The 18647-nt window shown below is 38.7% G+C and overlaps 1 protein-coding gene across 6 annotated transcripts in view; it reads right to left on the bottom strand.

Moving 5' to 3' along the window:
* Positions 1-18647, bottom strand: part of ADGRB3 (adhesion G protein-coupled receptor B3) — a 1321417-nt gene that overhangs the window by 351352 nt on the left and 951418 nt on the right. For all 6 annotated transcript variants that reach the window (XM_073675497.1, XM_073675498.1, XM_073675494.1 and 3 more), the window contains one exon: positions 8864-8907. In XM_073675497.1, the coding sequence (XP_073531598.1) occupies positions 8864-8907 (44 nt within the window). The remainder of the gene's footprint in view (positions 1-8863; positions 8908-18647) is intronic.

Here is an 18647-nt window from a genome sequence, read left to right as displayed (position 1 = left end):
GGTGGAATCATAACTGATAAGCGCATCTGCCTGTCAACTGAAAATGCTGACAGGCTGACTCTTATAAAATTGAACAAAGTATAGATTGGGCCTGACTTCTCAATACCACCGAATGATAGTAGTGTAACATAAACTCAAATCCAGTATCTTTTTTTGGGAGGTACCGTTTCACACCCACACATGGGTATACGCTTCCTGATTTTGGCTATTTGCTCTTGTCCTCCTCCTTCTCCTCATCCTCCACCACCATATCACCAGGGTGACTGTGGTCCGTGATGCAACACCCTCATAATTTTTTTAAAGGGTGTTTATGATGCCCTTAAAAAATGTTTTTTATACAGTATGTTCATGTATACCCCCCAGGGTTAAATGTCTGTTAGCCCATACACTTAGTGCATGGGCATTTCAAGTATAGGAGACCCGCTGTTATCTAATGGGAACATTTTTTTATGAGGCCCTCCTCCACGCCTCTTCCAAGGGGCATTGGAGTGCCTCCCAATTTTTGGCAGCGCTTGCATTCACTGCATAGGCCAACACTATGGGAGACCCACTTCCCAATAATGGGAACATTTTTTCATGAGGCCCTCTACGTCTCTTCCAAGGGGCATTGAAGGGCCTCCCAATTTTTGGAAGCCCTTGCATTCACTGCATAGGCCAACACTATGGGAAACCCACTTTCTAATAATGGGAACATTGTTTTCAAGAGGCCCTCTGACCTCCATGTCTCTTTCAAGGGGCATTGGAGTGCCTCCAAATTTTTGGCAACCCTTGCATTCACTGCATATTCAAACACAATGGTAGACCCACTTCCTAATAATGGGAACATTGTTTTCAAAATGCCCTCTGACCTCCACGTCTCTTCCAAGGGGTATTGGAGTGCCTCCAAATTTTTGGCAGCCCTTGCATTCACTGCATAGGCAAACACAATGGGAGACCCACTTCCTAATAATGGGAAAAAAAAATTTCAGGAGGCCCTCCTCTACATCTTTTCCAAGGGGCATTGAAGTAGTTCCAAATTTTGGCAGCCCTTGCATTCACTGCATAGGCAAACAGTATGGGAGACCCACTTCTTAATAATGGGAACATTGTTTTCAGGAGGCCCTCCTCTTCAAAGGGGTATTGGGTTGTGTCCAAATATTCAAAGGGGTATTGGGGTGCGTCCAAATTTTGGGCAGCCCTGCCACTCACTGCATATGCAATAACAGTATAGGAGACCCACTCTTTAGTAATGGGAACAGCAAAGCATAGCCGGCTAATGGTTCTCTAACAATAGCAAGGACCGACTGCTGGCCTTTTAAGAATAGTAAGGGCCGCCTGATGGCCCTATAAAAATAGGCTTTGTGACTTTCAGAGTTCCTCCTCCATAAATGAAACAGGGTGTGTCTGATCAAGTCTCACACACCACATGGCCAGATAAGGTTGTAAAATGTTAAAATGACATTTCCCGGTGAATGCATTTGTCACTGTTGAAAGCAATGCAAAAGTGCAAAAACGCATCAAAAACGCTACGTTTGAACATAGCCCAAGGTGTAGAGGAATAGTTTTGTTTTTGGTTATTTATTTTGCCTTATATACAAATCATTACCCTGGAAAGGATGTTCCTTAACATATTTCCCAGGAAAATGCATTTTGGTTTTGTTTTAGAATGGTCTAATGTCCATTCCTTGTGTTCTTTAGCCCAAACAAGTCTCTTCTGCTTGTTGCCTGTCCTTAGCAGTGGTTTCCTGCTAATATTTTACCATGAAGGCCTGCTGCACAAAGTCTCCTCTTAACAGTTGTTGTAGAGATGTGTCTGCTGCTAGAACTCTGTGTGGCATTGACCTGGTCTCTAATCTGAGCTGCTGTTAACCTGCGATTTCTGAGGCTGGTGACTCGGATAAACTTATCCTCAGAAGCAGAGGTGACTCTTGGTCTTCCTTTCCTGGGGCGGTCCTCATGTGAGCCAGTTTCTTTGTAGCACTTGATGGTTTTTGTAACTGCACTTGGAGAAACTTTCAAAGTTTTCCCAATTTTTCGCACTGACTAACCTTCATTTCTTAAAGTAATGATGGCCACTCGTTTTTCTTTACTTAGCTGCTTTTTTCTTGCCATAATACAAATTCTAACAGTCTATTCAGTAGGACTATCAGCTGTGTATCCACCAGACTTCTGCACAACACAACTGATGGTCCCAACCCCATTTATAAGGCAAGAAATCCCACTTATTAAACCTGACAGGGCACACCTGTGAAGTGAAAACCATTTCCGCTGACTACCTCTTGAAGCTCATCAAGAGAATGCCAAGAGTGTGCAAAGCAGTCATCAAAGCAAAGGTGGCTACTTTGAAGAACCTAGAATATAAGACATATTTTCAGTTGTTTCGCACTTTTTTGTTAAGTATATAATTCCACATGTGTTAATTCATAGTTTTGATGCCTTCAGTGTGAATGTACAATTTTCATAGTCATGAAAATACAGAAAAATCTTTAAATGAGAAGGTGTGTCCAAACTTTTGGTCTGTACTGTACATTTGGCTCATTGCTCAGGTCGAGTTCCCGAGTATTCCAATGTGCTCGACCCAAGCAAAAAGCACCCGAGCATTCTAGGGCTTGCCCATCACTAGTGGTCAATAATCTGCAAAACTCCATGTGGTCCTCTGCCTCCGAAGACTTCTAAGTATATTTTTAACGTGTCTTTTGTGCATTTTTAAATGTTTGTATAAACATTTGTGTATCAAAAAAGTATTTTTTTTTAATTTTGCCAATGGTACTTATTGATTTAAAAATATGGGTTGATAAGTATTGATGATTCATGAAAAAGTCTGCTACACAATTTAAGAAATTTGAGCAATGCAGTTAAATGAGTGCAAAGCAAACAGCAAATGTCTTTAAAAGACTGAGATAATAAAGTTTGTGTTTATAGTAGATTTATTTATACGATTAAATTGTGTGAGAGATTTTTAGATTGTGAGCTGTAAGTTATAGGATTCACCATCTCCGACTCTTGTGCAACTTCAGGTATTTTCAATGATCACAACTAAGCCCTGCTGCCAGCATTTTCTTGTTTTAAAGTACCACTCCATAGTTTTATTTTATTTCACCACCAGATTGCTAACAGTAATGTAGATTTCTTGTGTGTAATAAAATACTTAAAGGTCTCCATCTTTGCTGCTCCCAATGCTCCTCTGATTCTCTTCTGCACCACGTGACCAGAGTTTTCATTGGCTGGATTACTCCAGAGTTTGCTGGGCGGACAAGAAGTCATTTCTTGATGTCAGTCTATCATACTCAGAACAAGATAGTAACCTTTAGCAGTGACTCCCAGCCAGTCACAGATGTGGTCACAAAATGGCGGTTAATGACTAGAACGGTGCCGAAAACACACAGGGAACGTACACTACTGATATCCAGTGGTGAAATAAAAAAACCCTTGCGTGTTACTTTAAATTACATAGCTGTCCAAAGGGAAGGTTCACACGAGCATATAAAAAATTGTTAAATTTTTCATCCAAAGAAGTGCTAAAATTATTTAGAAGACCATTTCAGAGATACAGTTTCTTATGTCACAGAATTGCAATGTATCCATAAAAATCAGATGCTTTACTGTGGTTCCTTATGGCAACTGATTTTTTTATGCACCCGTAGACTTAAATGGGTGAGTCTCATCCAATTTATGGAAGAAACTCGTACATGCTGCAACTTTTTTTTTAATATACAGATTCGGTCACTGAAAATAAAAATTACTCATCTACACCCCCCAATTGTATAACAATGGTCCGAGTGCTGTCCATTTTTTTCATGGACAGCACTTGGACCGAAATTATGGTCGTGTGAATAAGCCAAAAGAGCGATCTTCACAGGCTTGCTACTGTATATATGGACAGTTTTAAAGAGAACCAGATTTTGCTAAGTGAAGTATAGACATGGCCATATTGATGCTGACACTGATTAAAATGATACCTGCAGTGAAGAAATCTGTTTTGTGGATTTTGTGCAATGAGTGTTTGAAGTTTACTTGTAATCATTGCTTTGTGCATAGGGTGGGACTGTGGGTAGGGTTTTCAGCTCTGCCATGGCCCCTCTGCTGCCTCTGGTGTCTTCATTGTTTACTTGTTTTAAATTTCATGCCAGAGCCGTCCTAGCCTCGGGCGACACTTGCGCACATTGATCTCCTGACAGTCATTAGGAAAATGGTACCGGTGGCTTAACAATGAGCTGAGCTCTCAATCTGCGCATGCTCTGCCACCGCCCCCATTTTACTGAAGACCGCTGGCAGATTAATGTGCACAAGCACCGCCCACGGGTAGGACAGCGCAGGCGCGGAATTTAAAACAGAAAGACAATAAAGACACCAGAGGCAGTGGAGGGGCTGTGGAATAGCTAAAGACCCTACACAATGCACAAAGATATCAATACAATAAAATTTCAAACACTAATTACACAATCCACAAAATGGATTTCTTCACTTGAGGTATCATTTTAATCATTGTAACAGCACCAATATGGACATAACTATACTTTACTTAGCAAAATCCTGCTGGCAGGTTCTCTTTAATCCTATTGTTACATATTGGGTGATATTTTTAATGTATTCTTGTTTAATTAATTATATACGCTGTACAATGCATAGCGATTTATCAGTAAAGCGTTGAAGAAAATAAAAAAAACAAAGACTTTCAGTACTAAATCCAATCCACTGCACTTTCCCGAGATACCTTTACTCTATCATTCATAAAGGTGAGGCCACTGGTTCTATAGAAAAGATCATTTAAGGTTTGTTTCACTGTTAAATATCAGGAATTGTATATTGTGATCCTGTGTGTCTTTCTTCGGCATTACAGTAAAAACAATATCATTAATATAACCGACTCAGTTACTAAATTGTTTTTGAATAAATGTAACCATATTACAATAAAAGAGAAATACAAAATACTGGCATCCAAAAGGTATATAGCAGCTTTCTGCACAAGCCGCCTTGCCACACCAGAAAGTGCTGATTGCTGGAGCTGAATCCTTAGCTGTATAGATTAGTTATCCCCTGAGAACTCAAGAATAATTTACATTTCCAATAAGCAGAATTGAAATGGTTCAAAAACTGCACAGCATCACTTTCACCTAGACATGAGGATTGATGAAGAAAATGTGCAATGTAAACAAACACAACCTAAAAGTAAATGTCCTTTTCATTATTTCAATTGAGTAAGAAAGAGTAATCAGACTGCAATGTCTCATTATAAGTAATGCTATTAAAATGTTTAGGTACTCACAGATTTACATAGGTAATGCACTTTAACTCTAGCTTCTTACAGTATGGCTTAGAATAAAAACCTCATATTTGATTTGTTTTGTTTTTTTTTTTTGCTATGATTTTGGGAATTTGTTACTAGCTCAGTTTCCATTAACTGCATCAAATAGGGCTATAATAAAAAAGGAAAATAAATCCTCCAAAATATAAGAAAGGTTGTTGGATAACAAAAGATCAGGAATGATTATTATCTCCCCCTGATCACTCTTTACCTTTTCCTGTGTATACTAGAAAGTTCTAAGACCTCTGTGAAAGCATGGAAACAGTCTTAAGTGCCAAAAAACTTTAGGCAAAAGTTGTCAGAAGCTGAAGATTTCCGTAGAACTTACCAATGATCTAATATATGGGACCCTTCTGTTTCAACACCAATGGAAAATGTTGAAGGTAAGTCGCATTGTGCATGTTGGATTTCAATATGCCCAATCCTTTGTTTCCATGGTAGATAAACCATTAAAGGATCCATCATTCCATTAAAATAAACAAGCATTATCAGCTGTGATGAGTGTGCTTGGAAGTTAATTGTGCAGTCCAGAGAAATATCTGTGGACTGGTCATCAGTGGTTATGTGTCTTTATTAGTCTTTGTTTATACCAAATGTGTCATGATATTTTCACCCATTGTGCCAGAAAATCTCCCAATGTATACAACTCTTGATTCTGTAGCGGATAAGTGGTCCGATATACTCTCTATAAGTTGCAATGTATTTTCCTGTATATCAAACAGTTGCATACACAGAGAGCTATATGTTCACCACATATTCTGGAAGAAGTATTAACAGAGCCATAGACATTTTATTCTCGGCTCCACAAACAATGAATTTTAACCATGTTTAATAACACACATGGATGCATTTTAAAAAAAAAAAAACAATTATTGCATTTTAAAGAAAAATGTTGTAAGCCACTGAAAGCCTGGGGAGTTGTACAAATACGCTGAAACCACCATTGGAAGATCAATTGCAGTACAGTTATTTGGCAAAAATATTGGAACCCAGAGCGTTTTTCAATATGATTAGTGAATCCTTCATGATGATGATCGGTCCTTTGTGTGAGAATTTTTTTTATTTCTGTGTCACAAGCAGTTTAGAAATAAATAGCAAGGCAATCTCATGCCTTTAATGAAAGAGGTAATATTTTTGTGTGTGACTAGTAACAACATACATGGTTCATTTCTTCAGAAAGGAGAATAATTCTTTGGAATTAGTCTGAGTGGACAGACAATTATATTTTACTTCTGAATGTGCTAAACCCTAGTTCATAGCAATGATCAGAACTTCAGGGGTTAAAACTTAGTGAAGAAATAGTGTCAACTTTAACATCTAAGCTTAGTGTCTGCAAACATCAAAGGATGGGCAAATAGACATCTCATTCAGATGGAGGAATCAAAGGGAGGTTAATTAAAGGATGATTAACCACTTCAAAAACACCTCATTTTCGTAATGAACTTCTGATAGATCTGGAAACCTCACCTAAGGTCCAAGGACCAGATTTATCAAAGCTTTTACACCAGTAATCTGGCCAAAAAGTCGCATAATTTTGGTTTTACTTGAGGCTGCACTAAAATGTTGCCACTTTTGCCATTCTCATGCCATTCTTACCCAGCTTAGACAAGGTTTGCTGTCATTGAGACAGGACCCTTGCCTACTGATGGTTGGTCGAAGACCATGAAAATTTGCAGGTTTAACCGTCATCCATTGGCTATTTCCAATTAAGTACAATTTTAGCTGCAGAAATAGTTAGACTGCATAGTAGGATAGTAACTAGTGTTGAGCGAGTATGTTCTATTAACCCTTTCGCCGAGTATGCTCAGGCCGAGCTCCGAGTATTTACAGCTGCTCGGTGTTATGTTTCAATCGCTCCCGTGTGCATGATTTGCAACTGTTTGACAGTTTTATTACATGTGAGGAATGTGTAAGAAATAGACATTCCTCACATGTAATAAAGCTGTCAAACAGTTGTAAATCATGCACACGGGAGCGATTTAAACATATCACCGAGCAGCTATAAATACTCGGAGCTCGGCCCGAGCATAGTCAGACAGAACATACTCGCTCAACACTAATAGTAACCTCTACCAGTAGGATAAACAGGTGAGTATAATACCAGGTTGGCAAGGTGCGTATTGCCTCAGCAAATTTAAAAGAATGTCAAGGCATGTACTTAGCAAGTGTGGCTGAAACTAGGCTAGTGAGTTGTACAGGGCCTATGCAAGAAGGTATTCTTCTACTGGCACTATGGCTGATAATATGTATCACCTTTCTTCCTTTCATCGAGCACATATACTTTGTTTCAATAGTCATTTAGTCCTGACAGACTCCCTCTAAAGGTACTATCACATTGCGTTTAGTTACACGTCCTTGGGTCCTGTCGGGGCTTGCGTCCATACTCCTTCCAAGAAACAGGATTCGGTCGTATGCGCCGACAAGGCCATAGACTATCATAGTGCTGGCAGAGCAAACGTGCGCTCTGCCATGCATCATTTTCGGGCGTGTAAGCCTACTGGAGACATACTGGAGACACCCAGACATAGTAGCACTTTGTTTTTTTTTTGTTTTTTTCTATTTCACCACCGGATTAGTATCAGTAATGTATGTTCCCTGTGTGTAGTAAAATAATTACAGGTGACCATCTTCTACAGTTCCTGGCGTCACTCCTGTCCCTCTCTGCCATCTTGTGACCACAGCTCTGTCTGGTTGGAAGGGACTATTGACAGATAGAATCTCTTAGGCCACGGCCCCACTATCAGTATTTGGTCAGTATTCGGTCAGTATTTTTCTCACGAGTGGGAGCCAAAACCAGGAGTGGGTGATAAATGCAGAATTGGTGCACTTGTTTCTATTATACCTTTTCTCTGATTGTTCCTCACCTGGTTTTGACTCCCACTCCTGAGAAAAAATACTGACCGAATACTGACCAAATATTGATAGTGGGGCTGTGGCCTTATTTTAAGTCTATGAGAGCCTCGTTCTGAGTCTTGTAGACTTACAATGAAAAGTGATGCCAGAAAATACTAGAGTAGTCCCTCCAGTTACAACTCCGCTCATGTGTGGCAGAAGAGGACGGTAGCTGTGCTGGCAACAGCATAAGATGGAAACCGGTAAGTATTTTATTACACACAGAACATACATAACTGATGCCTATCCAGTGGTGAAACTAAAAAAAACTCTGGGGTGGTACCATTTTTTTCTGTGCCTGCACATAGATTAGATAAATAGTAAGAAGTAAATTATAATAATAAAAATATTCATAATAATAATAATTGAATTTTTATATATGTTTACTATGTTTTTCACGCAATGAGTTAAATTGACTTTTTTTCCCTATAATAAAGTAATAACAGCAGATTGTCTTATCATCTTGTTACATTATATGCTAATGTAATTTTATTATGATTATTCTTATCAAAACCTGGCTAATCCACTGGTGAATGAACTCGAATAATAAACATAAATGATGATAATAATAACAATAATCATAAAATATTTCAGCTCAAAATCACATCTAAACATAATGCAAGCAGCTATAAAATTATAGAGAAAAAAAAAGCAGATAATAAATAAAAAAGGGAAATTGCCACTTACGATTTTGAGTCATCCCAAAGAACACAGTATGGCTTCAGAGTACCCTGATAAAAATAGAAATAGGATTATTATTTAAGTCTTCCTTCTCTGAATTCACAAAACTAAACATCAATGCGTGTACGTTCTATAAATGTATGCACCATAACAAAAAAGAGAAAAGCATCGCTGAAGGAATTAACAATGAAAAAATATTTTTTAGCCCAAATATAAATATTAGTCACAGAGTATCAATAATATTCTTTATTCTTTACATGGCTACAACATATTCTACATCTACAAACAAAATCAGATATTAATGGGGTCGTAAGCTAATTAACAGCTCAATAAGAATAAGGGTACGGCTTACAAGGGGTAACAGTTTATTTGATAATATTGATAAGTTATGCTTTCCAAAAACAGTTCAATAAAAAAATATTATAGGACCCTCTTGACCATATAGATCAATAGATTTTAAGAAATAATTGTAAACATTTTTTGCATTGCTTCATATCTCCTAAATTATTCACTTGCAAAAATACAGCAGCAACGTTAGCATTGCTTTGGTAGATAATATTACATGACACGATATCCATGTACATATGGTGCTGATGATATCAGGGTAATCCTACGACAAGCATGCTACTGACATAAAGTAATAAACAGGGAGATCAAGAGGAGAGAAAGAGGTGTCAGAGTCTTTGAGGCATGCAGGAGTAAGAGGCTTAACTTTGCGTTGCCCAAAAATTTTCCAACTTTTCAAAGTATTTTATACCAGAAAACTGGCGTGAAAATTTTGATGAATCGGCCCCTTTGTATACTGTTTCAGGTTCAATAGCTATATTCAGCCTTGGTGTCATTTCTTCAAAAGGATTATGCAAGAAGCTTTTAGTTGCTAGTCCAACAGTAATCGTGGAGACTAATGATGAGCGAGCTTGGTCGCCACTGCTTGGTACTCGCCCGAGCATATCAGTACTCGAGATGCTCGGAGCTCGCCGAGTACTTGCGCGATGCTCGGGCGGGAGCTCGGGTCCCCGTCCTGCATGTTTGACGCTCTTTAGAGCGCCAATCATGAAGGGATTGTCTGCCACTCACTGTAATGCCACAGCCATGGTGGTTGTGGCATTACAGTGATTGCCCAAATCGATGGGAACAGTGCTCACAGTGAAACATGAAAAGCCGGCAATTCAGCAGCGGTATACACTGGTACCCGACAATTTAGAACAGAAAGAATAGAGCATCACACATAGATTAGATAGATAGAAACATGTCAGTCACATATATAATAAGTACAGTGACAGTGTTGGTTACTGTACTTGTCATTTAGTGTTAAAATAAAGGATTTATTAAAAAAAATTGGCGTGGGGTTCCCCATAATTTTAGTCTCTAGCGGAGGTTAAGCAGATGGCTGGGGCAGATGTTTGAAGCCTGGGAAGGGGGTAATACCCACGGAGCTTCCGAGGCTACTAATATCAGCCCCCAGCTGAATACCTAGACAATTGATAATTGCCTTCAGATGACCCCAAAGATAAAAGTCTAAGGGGGTCACGACGACCAATCCACTTTCCAGGAAACTGTTCATGTAGGAATGCTCGAACCTTACACCCACCTGATACATGAACAGTTTCCTGGAAAGTGGATTGGTCATTGTGGGCCAGTTGAATGGCCACCAAGGTCTCCCAATCTGATTCCCTTAGACTTTTATCTTTGGGGTCATCTGAAAGCAATTATCTATGCTGTGAAGATACGAGATGTGCAGCATCTGAAACAATGGATACTGGAAGCCTGTGCTAGCATTTCTTCTGCGGTGTTGCTATCAGTGTGTCAAGAGTGGGAGAAGAGGGTTGCCTTGACAATCCAACACAATGGGCAGCACTTTGAACACATTTGGTTCATACAGTGGTCATAAACTTGTAAATAACTCATGAAAGAACAAAGTTATATTAAAACCAAGCACACCATTGTTTTTCTTATGACATTCTCAATAAGTTTGTTGTGTCACATGACCCTCTTCCCATTGAAAAAAATAAAGTTGGATCCAAAATGGCCAACTTCAAAATGGCCGCCATGGTCACCACCGATCTGGAAAAGTTTTCCCCCTCCCATATACTAATATGCCACAAACAGGAAGTTGATATCACTAACCATTCCCATTTAATTTAGGTGTATCCATATAAACAGCCCACCCTGTACTACTGCACCCTGCAATAGTAAGTGACTGAGGACATCTCTCTTTATGTAGTGGTTGGTGAATGGTAATAAAGATCTTTGCTAGATACAGTCTTGTAAGAAAGCCCATTGCCACATATATTTTGTATTAGCAAAAACACCCTCAATATATACACTAGGTTAGAAAACAAAATGGTAGCGTTTCTCCTTATGGAGAGTTACACACCAGCTCTGGCATGTCAAGGTAAGGAGGCTTATTCGCCATGCAATGCTCTTCTGGGAAATTTAATATGCAAATTGCCTCTTCAGAGAAAAAGAGGACTTGTACTCTATAGCGCCACCTATTGGAAGTAGCGATCCTACAAGTCACAATCAACCCTTTAATGAGTCGTGCAATATGACTTAGGATAAAAGCCAAATCAGAATCTCAATTTGCAGACACGGTGTTTCGGGCTGTTGGCCCTCGTCAGTGCAAAGTATGAGAACTGATTTGGCTAGGTGAGAGGCTCTGGACTGAGGTCTAAGCCCGAAAAATCAGTTCTCATACCTTGCACTGATGAGGGCCAACAGCCCGAAACACCGTGTCTGCAAATTGAGATTCTGATTTGGCTTTTATCCTAAGTCATATTGCACGACTCGTTAAAGGGTTGATTGTGACTTGTAGGATCGCTACTTCCAATAGGTGGTGCTATAGAGTACAAGTCCTCTTTTTCGCCGAAGAGGCAATTTGCATATTACATTTCCCAGAGGAGCATTGCATGGCGAATAAGCCTCCTTACCTTGACATGCCAGAGCTGGTGTGTCACTCTCCATAAGAAGAAATGCTACCCCTTAGACCTCAGTCCAGAGCCTCTCACCTAGCCAAATCAGTTCTCATACTTTGCACTGACGAGGGCCAACAGCCCGAAACACTGTGTCTGCAAATTGAGATTCTGATTTGGCTTTTATCCTACGTCATATTGCACGACTCGTTAAAGGGTTGATTGTGAATTATAGGATCGCTACTTCCATTAGGTGGTGCTATAGAGTAAAAGTCCACTTTTTCTCCGAAGAGGCAATTTGCATAGAAAACAAAATGTAAATCTTTTATTCTTTATCATTTCTATTACATTCATTTTAATAAGTGGCGTAAGGTACCATACACATAGCCTAAAAAGATGAACAAAACAACATCAAGAATCAGGATTTGACTCTTCTTAATAATGTGAATAACAGTAGAACTTGACTTTGATGACCCAATATTATACATATTATGTTATTATCATGTAGGATTGTAGTGACAATCTGTTCTATAATGGAAAGAATATATTATATTGGGCAGCTACTAGCTAGTAATATATACAGGTCTCTAGAAAGCAAAATAAAATGTATCTGAAGAAGCCACAATACCAAACATAAGGAACAAATGGAATGAACCAATTAAAACTTTTAATTTTTACAACCCCTACACCAGATAATTATTTCACATAAAATAGTTAATAAAAAACATTTGCCAAATATCTACTTCACATTAGCATAATTTTGAAACATTTTTTTTTCGGGGGGAGTTAGAAGAGTTAAAAGTTTATCAGCAATTTCTCATTTTTCCAATGAAATTTACAAAAACATTTTTTTTAATGATCACATCCTTTTTGAAGGGATTTTGTGGGTCCTATGTGACAGAAAATATCCAAAAGTTACACAACTTAAAAAACTGCACCCTTCAAAATGCTAAAAACACATTTAACCCTTCAGGTGCTTCACAGGAATTAAAACAATGTGGAAGGAAAAAATGAAACCTTTACTTTTTCTGAAAATAATGTTGACTTAGCCTCAAATTTTGCATTTTCTCAAGGGTAACAGGAGAAAATGGACCCTACAATTTGTTGTGCAATTTCTCCTGAGTAGGCCGATGCTCCATATGTGGTGGAAAACTACTGTTTGGGGTCATGGCAGAGCTCGGAAGGAAAGCAAAATTGGCTTGGATAGTGGACGCCTTGTCGCATTTACAGAGCCCCTGATGGGCCTAAACAGTGGAAACTCCCAACAAGTGACCCCATTTTGGAAACTGAACCCCTCAAGGAACTTATCTAGAGGTAACGTGAGCACCTTGAACCCCCAGGTACGTCACAGAATTTTAGAACGCTGAGCAATGAAAAAGAAAAAAATACATTTTCCCACAAAAATGTTTTTTTGCCCCAAATGTTTCATTTTTACAAAGGTAACAGGAGAAAATGAACTGTGAATTTTTTTGTGAACTGTCTCCTGAATACATAGATACCATATACTGTATGTTGTGGAAAACTACTTTTTCAGCACATGGCAGTGCTCAGAAGCAAATGAGCACCTTTTGACGTTTGAAGTTCAAAATTGCCTGGATTAGATAGGGGACGCCATATTGCGTTTGCAGGGCCTCTGATGTGCCTAAACAGTGGAAAACAGCTAAACGTGGCAATACCCCATATGTGGCTGTACAGTACTGCTTTGCAACACTCATGACGGAAGGAGCGCTATTTGACTCTTGGAGAACAAATTAGAATAATTTGCTGACTATTTTTACAGAGCCTGTAAGTGCCAGAAGAGCAAAATCCCCACTTAAATGACCCCATTTTGGAAATTACACCCCTCTAGGAATTTATCTTCAGGTGTAGTGCCGATTTTGATTCCATGGGTGTTTTCCAGAAACAAGCAGCAGTGGCTGTTGCCAAGTGAAAATTCCAAATCTGCCAGTATAGTGCCCAGTTTATTGTAGTGCCCAGTACATTGTACATTGCATACATTATGCCCAGCTTGTGTTTCTGGAGACATGCAATCGTAAATTAAGCGGACTTTCATCGCTACAGAAATGCCAAACCTGTAGAAGCTGAATGTGGTTTAGGCACACGGGACCTTAAAAGGGAGGGGGGCTTTTGGATTTGGGAGTGCAGAATTCTCTGGATTTCTTTTGGGGGCATGTAACCCTAGTGCTCTTCCAAATTCTTTATTTTACCAATAATGAGTGGGGATTTTTTTGTGGATTGAGTTGAGGTTTTTATTGGGAACATTTTACTTAACAGATTGGGTCACATTTATCCAGTGCTCATCACTGAGCACTTACATGGGAGTTTCCATCTAAATCTCCAAATGAAGTGATTCAGATGAAACCCTGAAGGGATCCATTCACTATAGTGAGGCAGCAAAGTTACTCTGTACTCTTTCTGGCCTGTGTTCAGCGGTGTAATTCTTTTCAAGGGTGCACAACATTTAAAAAGACTGACACCAATGGATCATAAGCCAGACGGCTTTCACAATGTATCCATCTGCCTCATTATAGGGAATATTCCACTGGGGGTTCTGTCTGAGTCATGTAGTTCAGAGATTCACACGGAAACCCCGGGGTAAGCGCTCAGCGCGAAGTGAAGGGTAAATGCGATCTTTGGAAGACTGAATGAACAACAGTTCAAGAATTGCTTTTATTTAATTTTTACACTTTTACTTGTGTGGTAAAAGTGATTAGGCGACTTTATTCTTTGGGTCGGTGCGATTACAGCGATACCAGATTTATATCAGTTTTTAATGCTTGGCTGCTATCTCACACTAAAAGATGCTCTTTTTTGAAAAATAATATTTTTGCATCACCATATTGTGGGAGCTATAATTTTTCTATATATCTGACGACAGAGTATTGCGAGGGCTTGTTTTTTGCAAGACAAGTTGACGTTTTTATTGGTACCATTTTGGGGCACATGATATTTTTTGATCGCTTTCTATTCCGATTATTGGGCAGAATGAACAAAAACCAACAATTCAGCAATTGTTTTTTTTGGGATTTTTTTAATGCTGTTTACCATATGGAAAAGACAGCTTTATTCTTCAGGTCAGTATTATTACAGCAATACCACATTTATATATTTTTTTTGTTTTGCTGGTTTTACACAATAAAAACTATTTTATAGAAAAAAAAATTGTTTTTGCATCACTATATTGTGAGATCTATAGCTTTTTTATTTCTCCACTGATGGAGCTGTATGGCGGCTTATTTTTTGCAGGACAAGATGACGTTTTCAGCGGCACCATTTTCATTTACATTCGTCTTTTTGAACGTGTTTTATTCCACTTTTTTGGCGGTATGATGAAAAAGCAGTTTTTTGTCACATTTTTTTTTTGACGGTGTTCGCTGAAGGGGTTAACTAGTGTAACAATTTTAAAGATCAGGTTATTCTAGACACGTAGATACCAAATATGTGTCTTTCTTGTTTCTTTTTTTTTTTTGCATAAATATTTCTATAAATTTACCTTATTATTGGTTTAACATTTTTTGTTTATGTTTTTTAGGATTTTTTTTTTTTAGATTTTTACAATTTTTTTTACCTAGTCCCTCTACAATTAGTAGTCTGATCGCTGATATCCATTGCAATGCACCAGCACAGAAATGCATTATACCCGTCAGTGCTGCACTGACAGAAGCCTCTTAGACCATGCACTCAGCATGTTCTAACAGGCTTGTCGTAGCTGGTAGAGCCGGGGGTTGTCATGATGATCCTTGGGTTTCCACAGCAATGATCAGGCCTTCACGATGACGTCATGGGGATGCCGATCTGAAGGGAGAGGAAGCCCCCTCCCTATCCCAGCCTCCTAAATGCTGCGATCGCAGCATTTTGAGGGTTAAATAACCCAAGGGGGTGTGGGTACTGCTCCCGGCAGTGACAGCCGGGTATCGCCTATAAGTTACACTCAAAATTTGGGTGTGCAGTCTTACTACCCTACTCATGGTGCTCACTGTAATTTGCTTTTCCCTCAGCAACTAACATACTGTTCATGTAAATCTAACGCTGTCTGCCTTCCCATCTGCTACTCGAATAGATGGATTTAGTAGCATTGACCATAGGGAGAAATCTATTAAAGACACAAAGGATCCTATAAGTTCAAATCAGACAAGTAATATAAAAACTATTTCATATCTATGTTTCCTTTATTTTCTTTAGCAATAAAGGAAAGGAACTAGCAGAAAGTGTTGCATGTCATGGTCATGTAATCTCATCTGACAACACGTACCATGTCCTTGGTGTATGATGCACAAAATGTAACAAGCAGAGGCTGACTCACTCAATAAAAGTCACAAAATAACATATATAATAAGAATAGACAACTCTTCTCTTGATCAGTGCTGCTGCCACATCCAGGAAACAAATTAACGTGTTCAGCAAATTAATTTTACCTTATACATTACTTTTATTTATGGTGCTGTGTGTTACTATTCAAGTTACCTACCAGATCAATGCGCTATCCCTAAAATGATAATCATTAGACTTGAGTTCCAAGAACTGCACATTACCTGTACATGATAATTATTGAAACTGTATAATTTCATATAAACTGTATAATTATCAGATGACTTGACCAGAGAGCAGCACAGAGTCTGATTATAATTGATAGGATCCAAAAAGTTGTTTTTTTATCACACTGATATTAAGCTCGCTTCTCCATTATTATATTTTTTACCCTTGAAGCACTGCAAAGAACCATCATATGTTTGCGTTTTTTTACTTTTATGTTTCAATTTTACTGTTCAGAGAGTAAAAGTATAGAAAAATGCTTATTTTTACAACCTTGTTCATCTTTCATGGTTTTTTTTCTTTCTTTTAGCTTCTTGACCAGCTGTGAGACACATTTGGTGGCAACCAACTAGGTTGGGGCATGTAGGTCATGAATGAGGCTTGATGTCTCATATATATCCTGCTCTTGACATTGTATTACTCCATCTTTTTACACAGTTTTCACTTTGACCCTTTTTACCTGTTATTTTTCCTTCAAATTCCACTAAGTCTTATCAAAAACATATGCTAGGTAAACTAATGTAAAAAATACTCTACCATATAATACTATGTTAAATTATTTTGGACACCCATGGTTTTCTAACTATCCTGATGGAACTGATAAAATATACTGTACAGATAATTCCAACGTCCAAGAATAATTATTGACCTACTTCTGTCACATAATAACCTGTACTATTTTATATTACATATATTTGTATGCAATTGTTGATCTGGTTTAGTCATGATTTTATACAAATAAATATTTAATAAAAACATGTATGAAACACCATTATTATTCATACAGTATAAGTAATGTGTTAAGTTACCTGTAAAGTCATAGAAAAATATTTAGATTTGAGAGTCCTCAGTGGTTGATACTAGTGATGAGCAAGCATGCGTGCTACTGCTCGGCGCTCGGCGAGTATTTCCGGGGTTGCTCGGCGGGAGCTCGGGTCTCCTCCCTGCATGTGTGGCGCTTTTTACAGAGCCAATGAACATGCAGGGATTTCCTGCCACTTACTGTAATGCCATAGCCATGTTGGTTGTAGCATTACAGTGATTGGCTGGCCGCACAGCGTCATCAGGTTTATATTAGACCTGGCGCCGCTGTGCTCGCCACAGTCACTCCGGAATCAGACAGTGTAGGGAGAGCTGCTGCTGAGCTAGGGAGAGATTTGCTTGTTTCTAGTTAGTGTAGGTGTACCAAACTATATTAGAGACACATATCCATCTCAACAAACAGTCCTTCTGAGGACAAATCCATCTCCAGAGATATCAGGCAGGAAGGGTATATAGTAGACTGCAGTGCACATAGCACAAGAGGCTCCATTCCAGTTTTGTCTGCTTCTGCTGTTAGATATTTCTAGAAATAGGCCCAGGTCTCAGGGGCCAGGAATAATTATTTTTTGGATCTTAATCCTCATTATTTGCTTAAAAAGCAATCCAGAGAACACCGTTTTTCTGTGCCATTTTCTTGTTGGCACTGCAGAATACAGCCAGGTCCTTTCCATATTACAGCGCTAAAAGTCCAGCTATTTAAAACTGTAGTTTGTCCATCACACGGATCACATATAATTGCACTGAAAATACTGCCATTTCTGGCAACGATTAAAAATTTGTTTGAGAGTGTCAGTGAAGCAATTGACACCAGTTTGCTGTTCAAAATAGTTACCTACTGGCCAGGTATTTAAAACTGTGTTTTCTTCGTCACACGGATCACATATACGTTTTCAGAAAATACTGCCATTTCTGGCCTCCATTAAAAATTTGTTTCAGTGCGTCAGTGAAGCAAATGACACCAGTTTGCTGTTCAAAATAGTTGCCTACAGGCCAGGTTTCTAAAACCGTGTTTTCTCCATCACATGGATCACATATACGTTTTCAGAAAATACTGCCATTTCTGACATCCATTAAAAATTTGTTTCAGTGTGTCAGTGAAGCAATTTGCTGTTCAAATTAGTTACCTACAGGCCCGGTATTTAAAACTGTGTTTTCTCCGTCACACGGATCACATATACGTTTTCAGAAAATACTGCCATTTCTGACCTCCATTAAAAATTTAAATTTGTTTCAGTGTGCCAGTGACGCAATTGACACCAGTTTGCTGTTCAAAATAGTTACCTACAGGCAAGTTATTTAAATCTGTTTTCTCCGTCACATGGATCACATATACGTTTTCAGAAAATACTGCCATTTCTGACCTCCATTAAAAATTTGTTTCAGTGTGTCAGTGAAGCAATTGACACCATTTTGCTGTTCAAAATAGTTACCTACAGGCCTGCTATTTAAAATTGTGGTTTGTCCGTCTCACGGATCACATATAAATTTGCTCCAAACTCAGTCATTTGTAGTGAGCGTGGAAG

This window comes from Phyllobates terribilis, unplaced genomic scaffold (genome assembly GCF_046119375.1).
Source record: "Phyllobates terribilis strain yellow unplaced genomic scaffold, ASM4611937v1 Scaffold_3__8_contigs__length_932513732, whole genome shotgun sequence".
NCBI classification, from domain to species: Eukaryota; Metazoa; Chordata; class Amphibia; order Anura; family Dendrobatidae; genus Phyllobates; species Phyllobates terribilis.
The sequence above is the reverse complement of the archived record's forward strand: the minus strand, read 5'-3'. Positions and strand labels throughout refer to the sequence as shown.